The sequence below is a fragment of the Pristis pectinata genome, chromosome 1, assembly GCF_009764475.1.
Source record: "Pristis pectinata isolate sPriPec2 chromosome 1, sPriPec2.1.pri, whole genome shotgun sequence".
In the NCBI taxonomy this organism is placed as follows: domain Eukaryota; kingdom Metazoa; phylum Chordata; class Chondrichthyes; order Rhinopristiformes; family Pristidae; genus Pristis; species Pristis pectinata.
In genome coordinates, this window is record NC_067405.1 from 106,866,272 (window position 1) to 106,885,527 (window position 19,256).

General features: G+C 41.3%; 3 protein-coding genes across 3 annotated transcripts in view; 2 read left to right on the plus strand and 1 right to left on the minus strand.

Annotated features, from left to right (window-relative positions):
* Positions 1–1,169: 1,169 nt before the first annotated feature.
* LOC127576157 (complement component C1q receptor-like) lies at positions 1,170–2,595 on the plus strand. Its single transcript, XM_052026549.1, has one exon. The coding sequence runs from the start codon at positions 1,248–1,250 to the stop codon at positions 2,580–2,582; it is 1,335 nt and encodes a 444-aa protein (XP_051882509.1). The 5' UTR covers positions 1,170–1,247; the 3' UTR covers positions 2,583–2,595.
* Positions 2,596–5,098: 2,503 nt separating this feature from the next.
* sstr1a (somatostatin receptor 1a) lies at positions 5,099–8,012 on the minus strand. Its single transcript, XM_052026560.1, has one exon. It carries the CDS (start codon positions 6,232–6,234, stop codon positions 5,128–5,130), a length of 1,107 nt encoding a protein of 368 aa, XP_051882520.1. The 5' UTR covers positions 6,235–8,012; the 3' UTR covers positions 5,099–5,127.
* Positions 8,013–12,915: 4,903 nt separating this feature from the next.
* The window catches only part of LOC127583236 (uncharacterized), a 73,341-nt gene continuing 67,000 nt past the window's right edge, over positions 12,916–19,256 (plus strand). Inside the window, exon 1 of the mRNA XM_052039443.1 lies at positions 12,916–13,043. The gene's annotated coding sequence lies outside the window, so the exon portion shown is untranslated. The remainder of the gene's footprint in view (positions 13,044–19,256) is intronic.

Here is a 19,256-nt window from a genome sequence, read left to right on the forward strand (position 1 = left end):
TGGATGCAGAGGACTGTCCTTGCTGGGCCTCTGCATCCTGGGATCCAACACATGTATGGATGGTAATGAGGCATTGGGCATCCCCCTGAAATGCCCTTGACTGTCTTTGATTGCCGGCAAAGCTCAGGCAGGGCTTTGCCAGCGGTGAAAGTTGATATTGATTTTAATGCAATTTAACTTCTGTAAATAAAACACAAAGCATGAATTGGTTCCAAACTTCTAAACAAAATCAATTTATCTGTTGAAGGAATTTTTAAAAAGGCTAAGTGATCTAAGAGAAAGCTTAATTTGAACACCTTGTCCTGTAAAGTTGTATTTGTTGAAATTTCTTTCATGTGAAATCAGCTGGTATGTTCTGTGAATTGTCATTTCTTTACAGAAACTATTGTTGTTTATTTCATTGCTGCCCTGCAGTTAGAGGATATAGTCAGAGTAGAACACTCCACTTTGGAATAATGCAATATATTTTCAATGGATGCATCTTTCTATGGTATTGTTATGGTGATCTACACTCTAAGAATAAAGGATTAAACCATGGAATTGGATTAACAACATTTTATTAGCAACACACGAGGTACACAAGCAATATATCTACACTTTCATCTGCAGAATACTAAACAGGGTTCAAGAACATTAGCAATCCAGACTGTTCCCATTATTGAGTTTGCTTATCTAATTACTTCATTCAGCTATTTATACTTTCTGAAAAACCTTTACTGGGACAACGTACCTGCCTGTAACTATCAGCTCAGTGTATGCCACATGACTGGTTTTGGCATAATATTGTGTAGTAGGCATCAATTCATATTCACACCAGTGTGTATGACCACCAAATAAGTTATTATCTGCCTCACTGTCCACTAACAACTCTGGCTATTCTAACTATTTGTGCTATCCTGCACCAATTCCCTTGGTTCCTTTACAAAAAAATCTATCCCATCATATTTTATGCCCAATCCAGCTCATTTAGCTTCCACAGTGCACCGGGCAAACATTGCCTCCATGTCTGCAAACATTTTTTTTGCTAAGCAAAGTGTCTCTTTAAAGTGTGCGTACCAAAAGTTCCCATTTCCTGCCATCGTGCCACCGGATAAACAAACCAAAACTATGTTTAACAGACTTCCCTTGGAGCTGGGGCGTACTTCAGTTTCATCTGCTACCATCGAGAAGTGCGGATCAAGTGTGGTCAAAGCTAACTCGCGTCTGAGAAAGTTGCGCGAAGGCAAGTACTCTCGGGGAGAGCTGACATGCATCGGTTGGTCTTCATTTTGCTTTGGCTCCAGAATTATTTGGAAAAGTCTGGTGTTTGGTCCCAAACACAAACGTTTTGCAACGGTGGAACGTGTTACAGTTTGCACTGGGATGGAGGCTCCTTTGTACAGGCAAAGGAGAGGTGTGAAGCCAACAAAGGAATCCTGACCTCCATGGAAAGTGAGCGCGAAGCAGAGAACATTCGGCAGCTTTTAGAAAATAACGTGAATGTTGTTCCTCAACTGCATCGCCTGTGGATTGGACTTCACAGGAAGGTCAAGCAGTGCTACATTGCTGAAAAGGCGCTACGTGGATTCTCATGGGTCAGCGGGAATGACCATTCTACCTACAACCCCTGGATTCGGGAACCACTGCAAACCTGCATTTACAAGAGATGCGTGGAACTTGTGGTAAACTTCACAACGCGAATACAACTGCAGTGGAATGATTCAAAGTGTGACACCAAAGGAAATGAGGGTTTCATCTGTAAGTACCAAATGTGCGAAAGCCTAAACACTGACATTGGAAAGGTCGTTTATAAACCTCCTCTGCACACTGCAAGCCAATTCTTTCCTCGTGTACCCCGAGGTTCGGTGGCCATCATTACTTGTAACAATGGCAATTCAGTCGCTGTGAAATGTGGGCAACAACCGGGGCAAATTAAATGGTTACATTCGAGAAACTTGGAATCTCTATGCAACAATTGTTGGGAAATTACAAATAATAGCTCTTGTCAAAATGGATGTTTTCAGACGGCCGAAGACGACTTCTGTTTCTGTGACAAGGGGTTTTCAGTGAATCTTCAGCAGAAGAAATGCGTTCCCGAGGGAGACGTGGAAAACGGTTTCAACACGTCGACCGGGACATTCCTGAAAGTTAGTGAGATCGCGGCTGCCAACACCATTTCCCCTGTCTCCGGATCAGCATCCACAACATCAATACCTCTGCTCGGTCCTGCTGAAAATTCGACGGCCACTCTTCCTCCAACTATCAAAGGCTCAGAACCAGGAAAGCGGGAGGCTCGCTCAAATGCGCCCTTCTTGATATACCAAGTTATTATTGGGGTCTTAGCTCTGATGCTGCTGGTTGCAGTTACAGTGATAATTATCAGGGAGCGGGGCAACAGAGGTGCCAAGAAAACGGAAGCCAAAGAACTTCAAATGGAAACCAAAAATGTAGATTCTGTTCCCCAAGAGGACGAAAACGCCTCGGGGAGGACCATTATAAATGTTACAAATGAAAATCATTACGTGGAAACCCCGCCAGCGAGTGAAAACGAAATTAACGTACCCAAGGAAAATGGTGAATTAAGTGTTTCGGTAGCACAGTGAAGAACCGCACGGAGGCGCTCTGTCTAAAGCTGTGATCCATGATTGGACCAGTGTCCACGTTGGGTGTATATTCACTTAACTGTACAGTAGATTTTTCTTTACAGTGTAATGACCGTTAAAAGCGGCCAAAACCCTTGCCGTAAAGGAGGCGCAAACAATACCAAGCACTTCTAACAGGTGAACGGCAAAAATAGTGCCTGTTGTTATTTTTTTCATTTTGTATTCAATCATATATAAACCTGAGATTGTTCGAGTGGAATAAGATTTTCCCCGCTTCTATGTGCCAGTTTAGTTGTGTTAATTACTTTGTGGCTCTCCGCTGACTTGGATGCTTGTAATAGATTTGCAGAAACATTGCAGTGACTGGGACATACAGAACACGTGGCCATTTAATTACTAACTATGCAAATAAGCCAACAGCGCAAGAAATTCAATAGGGAAGTGCGGTCAGTGTTATACAAACCACGTAGTCATATTGACATTGATCTGATGAGTAAATGTCGTTTCCAGGAAACGCACGTTTGTACGGATGCCGTTAAGACACGAACCATCTCTACCAGATGAAAAAGGCTGCGTCCAATATTTACTGCAGTTTTATTTTAAACGTGTACGTGTATTTTTAATTTAAGTCTTTAAGAAGTTAGCGATGATTAACACAGACCCGATCTTTAATGTGTCGGCGAGTTGAATGTCCGGACCCCGCGGAACATAAACGTTTTTAGTTATAGACATGGATAGATCCAGGCGGATGGACAACATTCGCAGGACACATTGTGGCAATTTAAAAACCTGCAGATCATCAATTTATAAGCGAATCACGCATTCTTTAAACTCACATATTCCCCACCGCGTGCTTAAACTTTTCCTGAGAGGCAACAGACAGGCCTTGCCAGTTAATCTCGCATCAATGAGCATGTTTAAAATCAAGATATGCTGGAGACTGAAGCTCGGATATGAATCATTAGTGTATCCCATGCCGGGAAGGTTTACTGCCTTGTTTCATCGGGGAAATGAATGACGGTTATTACACATAGGCTAAAACGAGCTCTTTTAGCATGATTTTGATTGCGCCTTTTCATACTTACTAACTCGAGAATTCGACCCAAGCTCAGTGTTTCTCACGGCCAAATAATTTACGGATGATTTTTTTAAATCAACGTATTAGTTGAGCAGTAGTTTTCCTGTAAGGGGTGAATTAATAAACTGGAGGACATATGTGGAGTTTGCAGTTACAGAACGCAGCGTTGGAGGGAGGGCTGCCAATTCAAATACTCCATCAAAGTTTGGTGGCATCAACTGATTCGGAGTCCGAACCATAAACCAGTTGTCACGTCTGCTCACTTTTTGAGGTTATAATGAACCAGAAGTCTTGATGAAGGGTTTCGGCCCGAAACGTCGACTGTTTACTTCCCTCCATGGATGCTGCCTGACCTGCTGAGTTCCTCCAGCACTTTTCGTGTATTGCTCCAGATTCCAGTATCTGAAGTTTTTTTTGTGTCAGAAGTTCTGCAGTTTTGTTTGTTCGCCCGATCAAATATGAATCATTATTACGCTACGCACAGGTATTAACGGAAAAGCGCGGATTCATCTTACAAACGCTTTAAGACCTTAATATTGTAAACTGGAAAAATCCAGCCTGACACGTGCAGATTTGCATCTGACGCTGCCGCAATCGTGAACACTGCAATCTGAAAGGAGGGATATTAAAGGGAGACCAGGTGTGAAGCGAAACAGCTCACAGACTGGAGGGGCCAAAGCTGTCATGTTCCACGAATGCCTTCCCATTTTATTAAAGTGCAGAACAGTAATATAATCGAATCAGTTGGCCTTTAGGTTCAAAGTGAGTTCTTGCGCACCAAAATAATATTCTGCTTAATTAGTATTTATGGAGAAGCACAATAAAAAATCCGAGTTAATTGCCTCAAGAATGCACATTTTAGGGGCGGTGTAATAAGAGCCCTTCATTCCTTTGATGAAACAAGGCACACTGGCAGTGAGATTCTGCTTTTCCTGTAGCATCAGTCAAACAAATATTACAAACTGACTCTTACTATCTAGTTTTAAGGAGTCAGTGGCCATCGATGTCAAACCACGTTTAGCACGGTGATGCGAAATTTAATGGGGAGAACTTAAAATGGTTTTGAAATACCACGGCACTGACAAACTCTCAAAGAAGCCCGTATCTCTGTACACAAAAAACATACTTTAAAGGAACCTTGCGTTTTGCCAACACCAGCACAAAGCTTCCAGCGTGGTTCAAACGCGACAACTTTTTACTGAATTAAGCTTAAGATGAATTAAAAGAGAAAGTTTCATATTTTATATATATATAGAAAAAGGCCACCGAACAATTCAAATAGCTGAGGAATCGCAGCCTTATTAAACAGCAATTGTCATCTTCACAGCCTAAGCATTAGAGCGGGGAACGCGACCAGAAAACACAACAGGGCAGCAGAAATCTGTCCCACTAATCGAACCATCGAGCCAAAGGGCGGCACCTTTGTCGAGTTCTCCGTTACTATTCGCAGAGCTGCCTTGGGATTCCTCAGAGGGTGGTTGTCCTTGAGGTACAGGTACCATTGCGATAGACACTCTCCGACTCCAATGGGTCCTGTTGGAATTCTTCCACGCTGTATGCTCTACTTTTGAGGGCCGTGGCATAGTAATCTATGGGTTCCTCCGCTACATTGTCCATCCACCGCAAGCACAAGATTCTCTGGAACGATCGCTTGAAGTTGTCCGAGAGAAAGCCGTAAAGAATGGGGTTGGCGCAGCTGTTGGCGTATCCCAGGACGACCACGAGCTGGCTGACGGTCAGATTTTGTCGCCCCAGAAATATCTTCACTAATTGAACTATGTAAAATGGCATCCAGCACATCACAAACACGGTCACCACCATCATCACCATCAAGGTGATCTTCCTCTCCGACTTCTTACGCTGTTGCCAACCGGCTTTAAGGGCCACCACTCTCAGTTTGGCAATGATGAGAATGTAGCACAGGCAGATGGCGACGACGGGGATGAGAAACCCCATTAAAAACGTGTAGACTACGAACACCTCGAGCCACTGCCTGTCAGGCTTTGGCATCTGCATATTGCAGATAATCGAGCCGTCAGTGTTGGGGGCCGTGTCCGCAAAGATAATGATGGGCAGAATCACCAGAATGGACAGGAGCCACACGGCTAGGTTGACTACTTTAGCTATGGTGGGTCTTCTGTAACTGGCGGCTTTGATGGGGTGCACCACCGCGATATACCTGTCCACACTGAGGACAGTCAGGCAGTAGATGCTGGTGAACATGTTGACGGCATCCACGCTGAGGACCAAGCGGCAAAGCAACGAGCCGAAGGGCCAGTGGTTCAGCAAGGTGGAGGTTACCAGGAAGGGCACGCTTAGCATGAGCAGTTCATCGGCGATAGCTAAGTTTAAGATGTAGATGTTTGTTGCCGTCTTCATTTTGGCATACCTTAGGATCACGTATATGACCAAGGAGTTCCCACACAGTCCAACAAAGCACACGGCGGAGTAGATGAATGAGATGAAGATAGCGCGGCTATACGCGCCACTTGCAGTCCCATTGTGAGTAAAATTGGCACCGTTCATTGCACCGTCTGGATTGGCAAATTGGTTGGCAGAGACATTGGGCAGCATTTTCTCAGAAACTAACGTAAAGGTTTTCCTTCTCAAATCCTCCCTTGCTCGTTTCTCGCCTGCAAAGCGAACGGCATCTCCTGGAGCTCGCTGCTTTTATTCGTTCAGACCATTCCGACTTCTCCAAGTGTGCGAAGGTCCGGCAAAAGTCTGGAGACAGGGGTCTCGGTACAATGCACCGATCCTCTCTCGTAGACAAGCTAGTGCTGTATGTTTAACAAATCAGTGATTAACAGCCAAACGTCAGCAACGCCAGCAATTCTCATTACGTACTCTGGTTGGAGCTGGCGTGACTGTCAGCCACACAGCGAAACGCTGGCTCGGAGACGTGAGATCGCCCGCTGGGTCCAATGCCCGCAATGTCGATGCGCAGCAGACTTTGTGTGAGCTTCTGGGTTCGCAGCTTTATGCAAATAATCAGTCACGAAAGCATCTCCCCGATTTCCTCAGGTATTGGTGCAAATTCCGAGTCACGTGTACAGTTTGTCACACAATACATGGCAACTAAGCACTGTACATAGACAGCCGTTCGTCCATGCAGTGCAGAAGTTAAATCCGAGAAAGGCTGTGCTGTGAGAAATCTAAGGGCTCACAATTAAATAAGATGAACTGCACAATGAGAATAATTTATTACTGGACCTTAAAATACTGCAGACTATTTCAGGCCAACAGAGTAAATGTCGGCTGTCCCCTGAACCAAAGCAGGCCATTAGTACATCAATATACTCCCCCCCCCCCCCCCGATCCTGTATTAAGCAGGACACGAGTGCATCAATTCTTTAGCAACACGTTCTGCTTCTTAGAAGAAACTCGCAAGGATTTAATAACCTTGTGAAAATGAAACCAGAAGCAGCCATCTCCACAGGAATTCTCAAAACAAATACCAGCAATCACCCACGACTACTGTTTGCAGACCTAACCTGGATTTTATTTGTGAATACGGTGCACCACACTTGATAGGGTTATATCACGGCTAATATAATTTCTTATTCAAATGTTCAAACTGGCTTGTGTTCGCTCTTTCCCTTTGCTGTGTCATTAAACTAACAATATTTGATTTGTCAGATTTTAATAAATATGACGTTCTATTCATAATTATTTGACCAGAATGGCATTTATACCTCAACTTTGCTCTGTTACATATCTGGAACCGCAGATTAACATTTGGATGTGCCTTTCCCAATATACATTTTCACTTATATAGAGGTATATTTATTTCAACTTCGCCTTTACTTGCTGAAAGATACGATTTGGGCCAAAGTTGGGGTATTTTGGATTAACTTTAATCATTACAATAAGAACAGAAGAAATAGAAGGATCAGGCCATTCGCGTCTTCATGATCACTCCACCATTCATTTTTTTACCTCAGTGCCACTAATCTTATGTCACTCGATTTCCCCTAATATCTCAAAATCTATCAATATCTACTCTGAATCAACTGAGACATCACAGTCCTCTTGGGTGAAAATTCCAAGGAATCGTTACCCTGTGGACAAAGAAATATCTTCTCATCTCAATCATGAATGGACGGTCCTTTAACGTGACATTTTACTATAGCCAGGGGAAACATAATCCCTACAACAACTGTAAGAATTTAATAAATTTAAAATGTGTAGAATTTTCAGATTGTTTAAAATAAAATAATCCAGAAATTGCTGTTGTAGCACAAGCGCTCAACACCGGGGATTCCTAAGTTTATTATGCATCTATTTATTTTTGTCTCTAAATATTGTTCACTTTTGTTGCTCTGCTGTATTATTGAAAACTTAAAAATCTCCTGTTGCTTGGTGAGTTAGATGCTGCATAATCTTATATGGGCAACGCTTTGTAATGTACACAATGCTTTAAATTTACACTGGATTTGATTATAAACTAACTGGAACATAAAAAAAACCTCCAGTACTTTGTCTGTTAATTATGAAAACAAATTATATTTTAATGATTTTGTCCATATGGAACTGCTAGCACTTACCTATTTAAATAGCTGCAAGTCCGGGAATCTGTGCACACCCTATTAAACGGGAAAGTCCCACTTATTTCCCAGCACATTCGGAACGCCGAATGGCTCTGCTCCTGGTCTCCATGCAGAGTCAATCACCGGTGCTCAATCAAGATTCCTTGGCATTTGGAGCTGGCGAAGGATCGGTGACCCCATTGAAGTTAGAGGGGTTTGTGGAGAAAAAAGTAAAAGGGAAAGCTAAGTTTTCTTTAAAAAATCAGTTTTGTTTTATGTTTTTTTGTAAACATTCGTGTGTTTAAACGTTTCGGGGACATTCGGCAACATTTTAAAATCTTACAGCTTTCTTAGTTGGGAAAGTTGCGGACAGGGATTTACTGGCTGTCCACATTCTCAGAGCGTTTGGGGACGAGCCTTCTTTCGTGCACTATTGCTGGCCCTGCTGGTAGCCAGACCAGGCCTCTCAGATCAACACGCTTTGACAGCCGCAAAATAGAAGCTCGGGTATTTACACGCCTGACAACTTACCTAACAGACCAATTAAAGACTGTTTAAACAAACAGATAAAAAGGCACCTGCATTTAGTATTTGTCCAATCTACTTTTAGTCCAAATATTGATGTAAATATTAACTTCAATAATAACGGCAAGCTCCCATAATTAACGTATTTTATAATGAACAAAGTATTGGGGGTCTTTATATTCTCGTTACTTTATTATCAAACCCAGTTTGTCATATAGACAATGCTTTTATGTTAAAGATTTGTCCATACAAAAATACGCAGCATTTAACTCACCAAAGAGTTGGAGATTTTTAAGTTTTCAATAATACGGCACTTCAATAAGTTTTAAAAATGAATAATATTTGGACAATAAACAAATAGTAATGGTATTTAGCTTTAGGATTCAAAATTCGTCTCTTGCTTTCACTCCCTGAAGCAGAGTATAAGATTTGGGACGTCATGTTGCAATTGTACAAAACATTGCTTAGACTGCTCTTAGAGGATTGGATTGGGAATTGGAATTGGTTTATTACTGTCTCATGTACTGAGGTACAGTGAAAAACTTGTCTTGCATACCGTTTATACAGATCAGTTCATTACACAGTGCATCGAGGTTGTAAAAGGTAAAATAATAACAGAATGCAGAAGAACGTGTAACATATACAGAAAAATGTGCAGTGCAGGTAGACAATAAGGTGCAAGGTCAAAACCAGGTAGATTGTGAGGTCAGGAGTCCATCTTATCGTACTAGGGAATCATTCAATAGTCTTATAACAGCAGGATAGAAGCTGTCCTTGAGCCTGGTGGTACCTGCTTTCAGGCTTTTGTATCTTCTGCCCAATGGGAGAGGGGAGAAGAGCGATTGTCCAGGGTGGGTGGGGTCTTTGATTATGCTGGCTGCTTTACTGATGCAAGGAGAAGTATAGACAAAATCCATGGAAGGGAGGCTATACAATTTTATAATTACAATTACACAATTGTGTACAATTTTGGTCACAACACTACAGGACGGATGTGGTAGCAATAGAGAGTGCAGAAGAGATTCACCAGGATGCTGTCTGGAATTATGAGTTGTAGCTAAAAGGAGAGATTGGATAGGCTGGATTTACTCTCATTTGAATGTAGGCAGCTGAGGGGTGACCTTATAGAGGTTTATAAAATTATGAGGGGCATAGATAGGAGAGATGGTCAGATTAATTTTCACAGGGAAGTCTAGAACTACAGGGCACATGTTTAAGGTGAGAGGGAAGAAATTTAAAGGAGATCAGAGGGGTAGTTTTTCCACACAGAGGGTGGTGAAAATCTGGAATGAGCTGCCAGAGACGGTGGTGGAAGCAGATGCAATTACAATGTTTAAAGGGCATTTGGATAGGAAGGGCACAGGGGAATATAGGCCTGATGCAGGCAAATGGGATTTGCGTTGATAGGCTTCATGGTTGGTATGGATGAGGAGGGACGATTTCTTTGATGTATATTTCTAAAGAAGTTTAATTTCCAAAATTCAATGTTGTGTTGTCAAATATCGGCACTTCCCTAGATAGTACAGGATTCAAAGTTAAAGTATGAATGAAAGTGATATAGTATTACATATATAAACTATTCTGTTTTGCCAATAATTAATGTAGTAAAAAATGTTTCAATCCAATCACAACCGGTCAATATTATGTTGGTCTGTATTTTATGACGATATGAATGATGAGGCTATCAGCACATTTATTGAATAAGTAAATTGTATAACCATGGCATGCTCAATAAACACAAAACTCAGGAACTTTTTGTCAAAGTTGCTCTGCACCTCCAGCACATTCACTCTGGCAGGACCTTGTGGAAACAACTGTGAAATGCAGTGCATAGCATAGACTTTCTATTAGAAAATCATCAAACACACCAGAAAAATTAGAACCTGTTCATTCAAGTGTAAATAATTTTAAATTGCTTGTTAGATTTGTAATACTGCCAAAAACATCTGAAAATTAACTTTTCAAGTGTGAAATCTCATACCTGCAGCTGATTATTATTATTTAGTCTTTAACAAAGTAAATAAAAATGTTTATTGCTTTTACTTAATCCCATTATTCTTCCTCTTTATTGCAGTTTTTGAACGTAATCTGGCATTGTATTAGATATTCTAATTAACACCTCCCATTTAGACTGCACACCTTATTTAAATTCTCTTAATCTAATTGGTTAATTGTTTGCAGAGCTCCCAGAATTCTTAGGAAGAACACCGTACACAACGGAGTCGCAATCATTGCAATTTCCAGTGCAAAACTCCATGGAATGTTTCTGTAAAGTGTGATTTGCTTCTGAGAACATCTGACCCATTGTTTTTAAATACACATCATCATAATTATGTAGTTAATGAAAAAGTCATTTCCAGCATTTCAGTTGAGTTTTAATGCATCATATATTGTCTGTGAGATGAAGGGGCGGTTTATGTGTCTGGCAGCAGGATGTGGGGCTCTAAATTAAATGACTTAAAATCGGTGCAAGATTCATGTATACAATTACTGGTGCCCATTGGTTGCAATGTAGGCAGCACACCAACTTACTGCTCATTTAACAGCCTCAACATCCAGCTTGGTAGCAACCACACTGTTGGATGGCTGACGCTTCAGTTTTGGGACACCGTAGTACATCTCTTTCTCTATTAAACTCAGTCCACGATGCTTAAAGCTAGAGTGCAGCATTAAAGGGAAGATGCTTTCTGAGGGGTACTGAAGTTGGCAGCACCAAGGATGCAGTCAGATTTGGGGACCACTGAAGAATAGCACTGCATGGGAGAGAGCCGCTGCATGGGAGGTTTTGGAGGAGGTAGAAAAGAGAGAAGTCCTGTACTCTGGCAAGGTGGTAGTGGGGGAGGGGATGCTGGATGGCACAGACCCTCGAGGTAAATATTCGGAAGGCAGTAGAATCAGAAGATATGGCAGACAATGCGAGGCGCCATGCTCTGAAGGTCTGGATGTTGTGATGCTGTTACATGAATAGTCAAGCTTGGTGAATGCATTTTAAAATGCCATAGATCACTAACAACACCAACCTCAGACACGGTTCAATTTACCACACTCAAAATACTCACCTGCAAACCACTGCTATCATTCAGGACTCATACTTAGCCTTCATGTGTTCCACCACACCCTCACCCTGCAAACCGTACATCCACCACCTTACAGCTTGTGCACACAGCCTGCCATTCAACTATGGAAGCCACGTTAACCAAAATAGATTGCACAACACTCACTGATGCACTTTCCTCTCTCCTGTAGGACAAATGGAGGAAACAGGTGCTAACCAGTGGGATATCCTCACAGAGATATCCTCACCCTGTGCTGGTTTGCCACACGTCCTAATCTAATGGAGGAGATTATTGGATTACTGTTGGTGAGATTGTAGCTAGTGATGGGGTGAAATAATCAAGGGTGATGATATCGTTTTTTTAAATTATTCTCCCTCTCATTACTAATTTCACTCAACTCACAAGGAGGCACAATTCATCTTCCCACCAGCACCTTTATTGTTGCCTGTCAGCCAATAACCCAGACTGCTGCTACCAATGCTGTCATCGGCAGTGTAGACTTTCTTGGCCTGCTTGAGGTGATCTGGCAAGGCCATCTGCAATCTCCTTCACTTAGATTCAGCAGCCTTCCACCGTCCATACCGCTGGCTACTTGGGGGACTGTTAATAGGAACATACAGACAGGCAAAGGGACACAAGATCGACACAAGGGAATTCATTTACTGTTGCATGCAAAATCTATAACTTTTGTCTGGAACGTTTATTTAGTGGTAGCCTTGATTTTTGTCTTTCGTTGTTGCTCTGAGAGAGAAAGTGGGACGTGGTATTACAGAATGGATGAATAGGAAAGGGGCTGTCTAGGTTGATTCTCCCTTCCTCTTCCCACTCTGCTCCTGCTGCCGAGTTGCTCACACAAGAGCTGGTGGCAAGAGATCGACTTCATTATACAGAGGTTTTTCAGCAGGCGGCGGACACCCACTCCGAGGTCCCGGAACCTCTGTAAAGGATACTGCTCCACATCACATACTTCAGGCATTCTTGTCACTCAGTAAGCCGCCTGTTGGTTTGCTGTGGTGACTCAATTGCCAGTGGCACGGCAAACCAGAACGGAGTGAACATCTCACTGGCCCGTACTTGACGGGGGAACGCCGCCACACTGCTGGAGTTTATGGATAGTACCCCGCGTAACTATCGGCAACTTTCGTTTCTTGTCTGCTGGGCACTGACTATATTTAACCTCAAAATTGCTCCCATCTGTAGCTCCTGCGCAAAGATGAAAGTGGCGCAGCGAGCGCCCCACCCCAATGAATTTGACTGGCTGTGAGCAACATTGGTAAGTATTTATTAATCTAGTTTTTTTAAAATGTTTTGGCTTTTCCCGTTTTGCTTTGATAGTTTTAACAATTTAAAAAAGTTTGTGATTATTTTGAATGTTTGTAATTGCCTGAAACATTCAGCTACATTCAGCAAGTCGGGCATTGCTGAGCGGCTCTAACTAGAGGTGTTACTTTGTCTGGGCGCGCCATCCATCGACACCCCACGCTCGGCCCTACGATTCTTTCCCCTTCAAGTGCCCACTCGCAACACCGGATCCAGTAAGTGAGAATCTTATTAGAGGGGTGGGGTGGGGTGGGGGAACGGTAAGCACCGACAGATCATCGCTTAGCGCAAATTCTGCCTCAGCATGTGGGATATTGATGACTGACTGTGGCTGGGCGCACATCGCACACAAGCTGGACGTTGACGCAATGGAAACAGTTTTGGATTCAGAGCAACGGCAGATTCAGTGTCTACTTCCTGCATGGTGAAGTGCATGCAGACAACGACACCCTAAACGGCCAACAATCCAGCAATGTCACGTCGTCTCTTTGATTGTTTGTTTTTGGCAGCAGAGAGTAGAGAAATGTTGTTCAGTCTCTTTGTCTAGACAGCCTCAGTGACTTAGTTACAGAACAACGGGGAGCCTACTTGAGAAGTTATATCTCCATCTATCTCCAGTACCAAGGACAAATAAATGTTTATCGCTACAGTCACCTTCATCGCCACAGGGAATGCAGATTTTGCCCTGATTTGAGATTGCAAGTGTGGCTGCAATAGATGGCATCTTTCACTGAAAACATCCTCTCTAAAACACAGATATCTCACAGATTGGTGCTTGCACAGTATCAGTTCAGAGATTTGCTCCCTGAATACCTAGGTGGATGTGGTTCCTCTAATCTTCCTTTTACAGCCACTGTTCTGCCCTCTCGTTTTCCCAGTGACGTAAGAATCAATGACGCAAGAAAGGGAAGCAGACGTGTTTCCTGCAGTCCTTTCTGCATGATCCATTGTATCAACCATCTTCATGCACTAGCCCCATGGCCCTTGATTCCCTTAAATGTCCAAAAATATTTCAATCTCCATCTTGAACATACTCAGTGACTAAGCCTCCATTACCCTCATGGTTTAGGAAATGCAAAAGATTAATCTCTTCAGATGAAAAATAAAATCTTAGCATTTCTCTTCTGAACGGCTGACTCATTTTTAGACTGTGAACAGTTATTTTGGACACCAAGCTGGGGGAAATATCAACTTTGCATTTAAAGTGCAAAACCCTAGAAGAATATATGTTTCAATGAAATCTCCTCTCACTCTTCAAAACTCAAGACAGCACAGACCCAGTCTGTAGAATCTCTCCGCATGTGACAACCTGCCATCCCAGAAATCAATCTGGTGAACCTTCGATGCATTCCCTCTATCACAAGCAGATACTACTTTTGGGAGGGAGAACACACTTTAACATTATATTCCAGATATGGTCACTCCAGGACCCTACATAAATGGAACAAGTCATCTTTACTTTTTTCCTCAAATCCCCTTTCTATAAAAGCCAACACAGGATTTGCCTTCCTAATTGTTTGCTGTACCTGTATGTCAACTTTCAGTGATTCATGTACAAGCCCATATCAAAGTCTGGGTATACTATGTGAATAACTCACTTTCAGGCTCCCCAAAAGCATTTTCACTATCAAAAGGATACAGATCAGAAGTACAATACAAAACTCTCCACTTAGATAAATGCAACTCTAACAATACTCAAGAAGTTTCCAATATCCAGGACGTTGTAAACAGATGTTAGTTTATCCCTTTGCCAATAGAGATATTACAGGAATAGGGTACTAATCAACAAGATATTCCTGCAAAGTTTTGCTGCTTTTCACAATGCTAATGAGGAAGTCAAATGGCATTCCAGTCCTGGTGATCCTGGCAATGTATCCTGGATTATTTTTGCACTTTTCTGGGTTGGTATGGTGAGAACATGACAGGGAACAAAGAAGCATTAAGGGAAAGGTATCTTACAGGAACTATTCTGATGGAGTTTCATAAGGACTGACTACTGCATACAAGTGTACCTTGATCTGGAAAATCTGGATTACTCATTATTCCAGAAGAGAAAATACTGTACCAGAGCAATATAAAACTGGTTGGCATGACTTGAGACCAAACCGCTGATCCAGCAACAATATTTAATCCCCAAGTATTTCCAGGAACACTATGTTTCAATGTTGATGGTAATTCTGATAGTTGAACAGGAAGTTAATGTATTTACTGTCATTACTTATTAGAATGATAGAGCAGGGCCAAGTTAAAAAGAAACATCCATGTCCTGCTACAATATTCCACCAAAGATCTCAAATTCTAAGTCTTGCTAGGTTCCAGAATTTGTGAAGTATTAAAATATTTGAATCATAATAGGTTTAGGTATTTGGTGGACCAGCAACTAAGCCTTCACCTTTTAATAACGTTTTATTACGGTCTTTATGATTTCTGATCATCCCAAATTGCTTCATAGACAATGAACTTTAAATCTGTCATAGGTAGAAAACAGGGTAGTCAATTTACAACAATTGGGTTGCATGAATGAAGGAATTCTTTGTGTTGTTTGTTGAGAGGTAACTATTGTTTTGGACAACAGGGAGAAAATTGCCCCATTTCTTCAAAACAGTATTCCTGGATTAAATTTCCATGATTCCAAATACTTACAGGTGTGATAGCTGTCCACTGAGCCATAACTAACACTTTGGGAGCAGAGTTCAAATACATTGCTTTCTACTAAAATGAAAGTATACGCCAAATAGGGAAATGATCTGACATAGAAAATTGCCCCAATGTCATATTTGTTTGTCTGAATTTGAGACATGGTTACATAAACTACCTTAATATTTAAACTCAACAGATTTTAATTGTTACCTACATTGTCTATAACATTTAAAGTGTTCTGTTGGAAAGTTATTTGCGGGAAAAAATAGATGAGTTGTTTTCAGGTGTGGTTAACAGTCTGCACAGGGAGAGCCTGCAATTCTGACAAGTTCGAATATTGCATCTCAAAACATTTATTTCTGAAAATGGTAGGGGGCTGCCAAAGGGTCATCAATGTGAAATAATAACTCTGCTTTTCTCTTTTGACAAACTCTACCTGATTTGCGAAGGGTTTTCAGCATCATTCCTTTTTATTTCTGATTTTGTGCATCACAATATTGTACTTCGTGATTTGTTTCTCGTTGCAATGAAAAGCATCATTTTCTATGACTAATATTGTTTGTTCCCATAAGCAGTAATTTTCTCAACAGAAAAGGATCACCATAAAGCACAATCTTGGATTTCCAAAGCTTCAATTATAATTCTTTTTTGTTATATATTGTTTTCACTTCTTTCATTAACTGTGGAAAATTTATAGCAGTAAATAATGGTTCATTATCACATGATTTACGATTAGACACTGTCTAAATATTGCAGAAGCACTGCAAACTCAGTAGCAGAACAAAAATTAAAAAAGTGTTTTCAGCAGAAAAGTTATACAGTGTCTGAAAAGAGGGTCTTGAGTGTGTTTACTGTTGGAAGGTGGTAACATCAGAAGTTCTTCTGGTTAATATGATGAAAGGAAGTTTTGTTGTCACTGGTTTTAGTATGTTTGTATTGATACTGGCACACACCCAGTACAAAAGACAGGTTGAACCTCCTTAATTATTATTAGTCAGGATAAAATAGTTTGTGTTTGAAAGAACTGTAAAATTATATGCTTTTAAAATCAATGCAGATTAACTGATATACCTTCCAATTTTAGTTTACATTGGTCAGGGATCTAGAACTACATGCTACTATTTTAAGTAGCATTTTGACCACTGTATACATATTCTGGTATTCTATGAATATAAACAGACCATGTATCATTAAATTCAACAATGTAAAAGGCTTTTGATCAAGTAGATGGTGAAACATGCATTTGTAAATGTCAGTCTGGATACTGTCACAAACCAGTAACAAAAGAAACACACTGAGCATGATTCAGTGTTAAAAACTATTTTATTAATCACTACTTATGATAATACGTAAAATAAAAGTTAAAAAAAATGTTAGTATGTTAGAATTCAAGAATGTTAAACCTCGAACGTTAACCCCAAAACTAAACTCTTCGAGTGTGTGTGTGACAAAGTCCAAAACTCCCAGTTCCTGAATGGTTCTTAAAGTTCAGTTCCACAAGCCATAAGGTGAAACATGAGCAAGGGCTTCTTCAACAACCACCGTTGTCTGAAGATAAGATGTAGATGTAGAAAAACATAGAGAGAGTACATACGAAATCCAAATGTTCCACGATGGAACCCAAACGACACTTCAGTGTTTACTCGGTAGTGACTTCCTCACCCCGAAAAGCATCCGAACCGTGGTCGTCCACACACAAATACCTGTTTCCTTCTACAGGTCAGCAACAAAGTGAACTCCACCGGATTACTTCCGACTTCCATACATGGATTTCAGTGGCAAACACAGTTATTGTTTCTCATCCATCGATAGAGAAAACAAGCAGGCTGGTGTCTCTCTCCCTTCTCTCTCTCTCTCCTTCTTCTTCTTCTTCTTCTGACTTCTTCAACAACGTCATTACGTCCTTTATCTTCTATTGACGTAAGCACGCCCCACACACACATACACACACACTCTCTATCTTAAAGGGACTTTCACTGAGTCCGTAACAATACTGTAGTGAAGAACCAGCATTTCTCCATGTATAATGAATTGGGGGTCTCAAGTATGTGCATGTGAATGTGGAAGTCCAAAGCTTACTGGAATATGCTCACCACCATTTTCCCACTGGTGCTCTAAAGGTAGACTCCTCTTAAGGCCCAGCAAGCAGTGTTAAATTGTCGCAATCCCCAACCATTCATGCTGGGAAATCCAACCAGACTGTGATAGTTTGTCCGCACCAGATCTAACCCATCTCCACTAAAATTGTTGGAGAAGAATAGCTGCATGAGACCAATGTAACTTTTAGTTAATTAACATTATTTTGAAATGTCCTAGTTTACTTTTGTGTTTTTAACTCTTAAGTGTATTTGTTTTATACCTTTCAAATGTTTCAATATTTGGATATTCTTAAACAGTTTTGCTGTTTCTGACTGTCAGAAATATTCATAAATTTTGACTGTTTTGACAAGCAGCTATATGACATTTAGCCAAGGAGTAAAAGTTTTCATGGGTGGAGACAACTATGCCGACTCCTCAGCCCCCACCAGCCATATGATGGGATTCATGTCCATTTACCCTCTACGTCATGGCCTTACTTTGGCTGTAAGGGCAGGTTTCCTATAGGGTTAGTATGGGAGAGCTGCATTGGATAACAAAGACTTTTTCCATTGATCAGTGGTGAATGCAGACAGCCCGTGCTGACCGTAATATCTCAAGCATTGTATTTAATGATTTTATGATCATGTAACTAATGAGCAGCTTGTGAATGTTCAAGTTAGTGTCAATAATACAACCTTGGGTTTAAACCCAACAAATTGGGAACCAGACTGAAGGCCTTGGTGCCGTAGCAGTTAATCATAGGACTAATAACCTAGAAGCTTGGGCTAACAATCCAGAGGCCCGAGTTCAGATCCCATCATGGCAGCTGTGGAATTGAAATATTGATAATCTAGAATTTGGAACAACAATTAATCATGACTGATGATGACCATAAAAACTACTGCATTGTCGTTAAAAGAAATCTTATTCACTAATGTATTTAAGAGAAAGAAATATGCCATTCTACATGACCTGGATGTATATTATTCTGAACCTACTGTTACGGTTCAGGTTGCTATTTGGTGAATGTCCCTTTAAGACATAGTACAGTAGAGCAGTGGTGTATGTGGTGTCATCACAACAGCGAGATTACAACGTGCTGATGTTTTTGCTCAGTGAGGAGGGAGGGGGAGAGGGGGACTGACTGCTGGTCTCCGTAACAAATGGATGAAGAACAATAACTGTGTCTGTCACTACAATCCACGTATGGATTTTTGGAGCAATCAAGTGGAGTCCACTTTGTTGATAACCTGTAGAAGGAAACAGGTATTTCTGTGGATGGCCACATCTCGAATGCCTTTCGGGGTGGCAGATACTTCAGAGCAAAGCAATGGAGATCATCAGTGATTGAGGTGTCGTATGGGTTCCATCGTGGAACATTTGGATTTTGTAATTTCTCTCTATATTCTCTCTCTACATCTTGTCTTCAGTCAACGGTGGTTTTGCA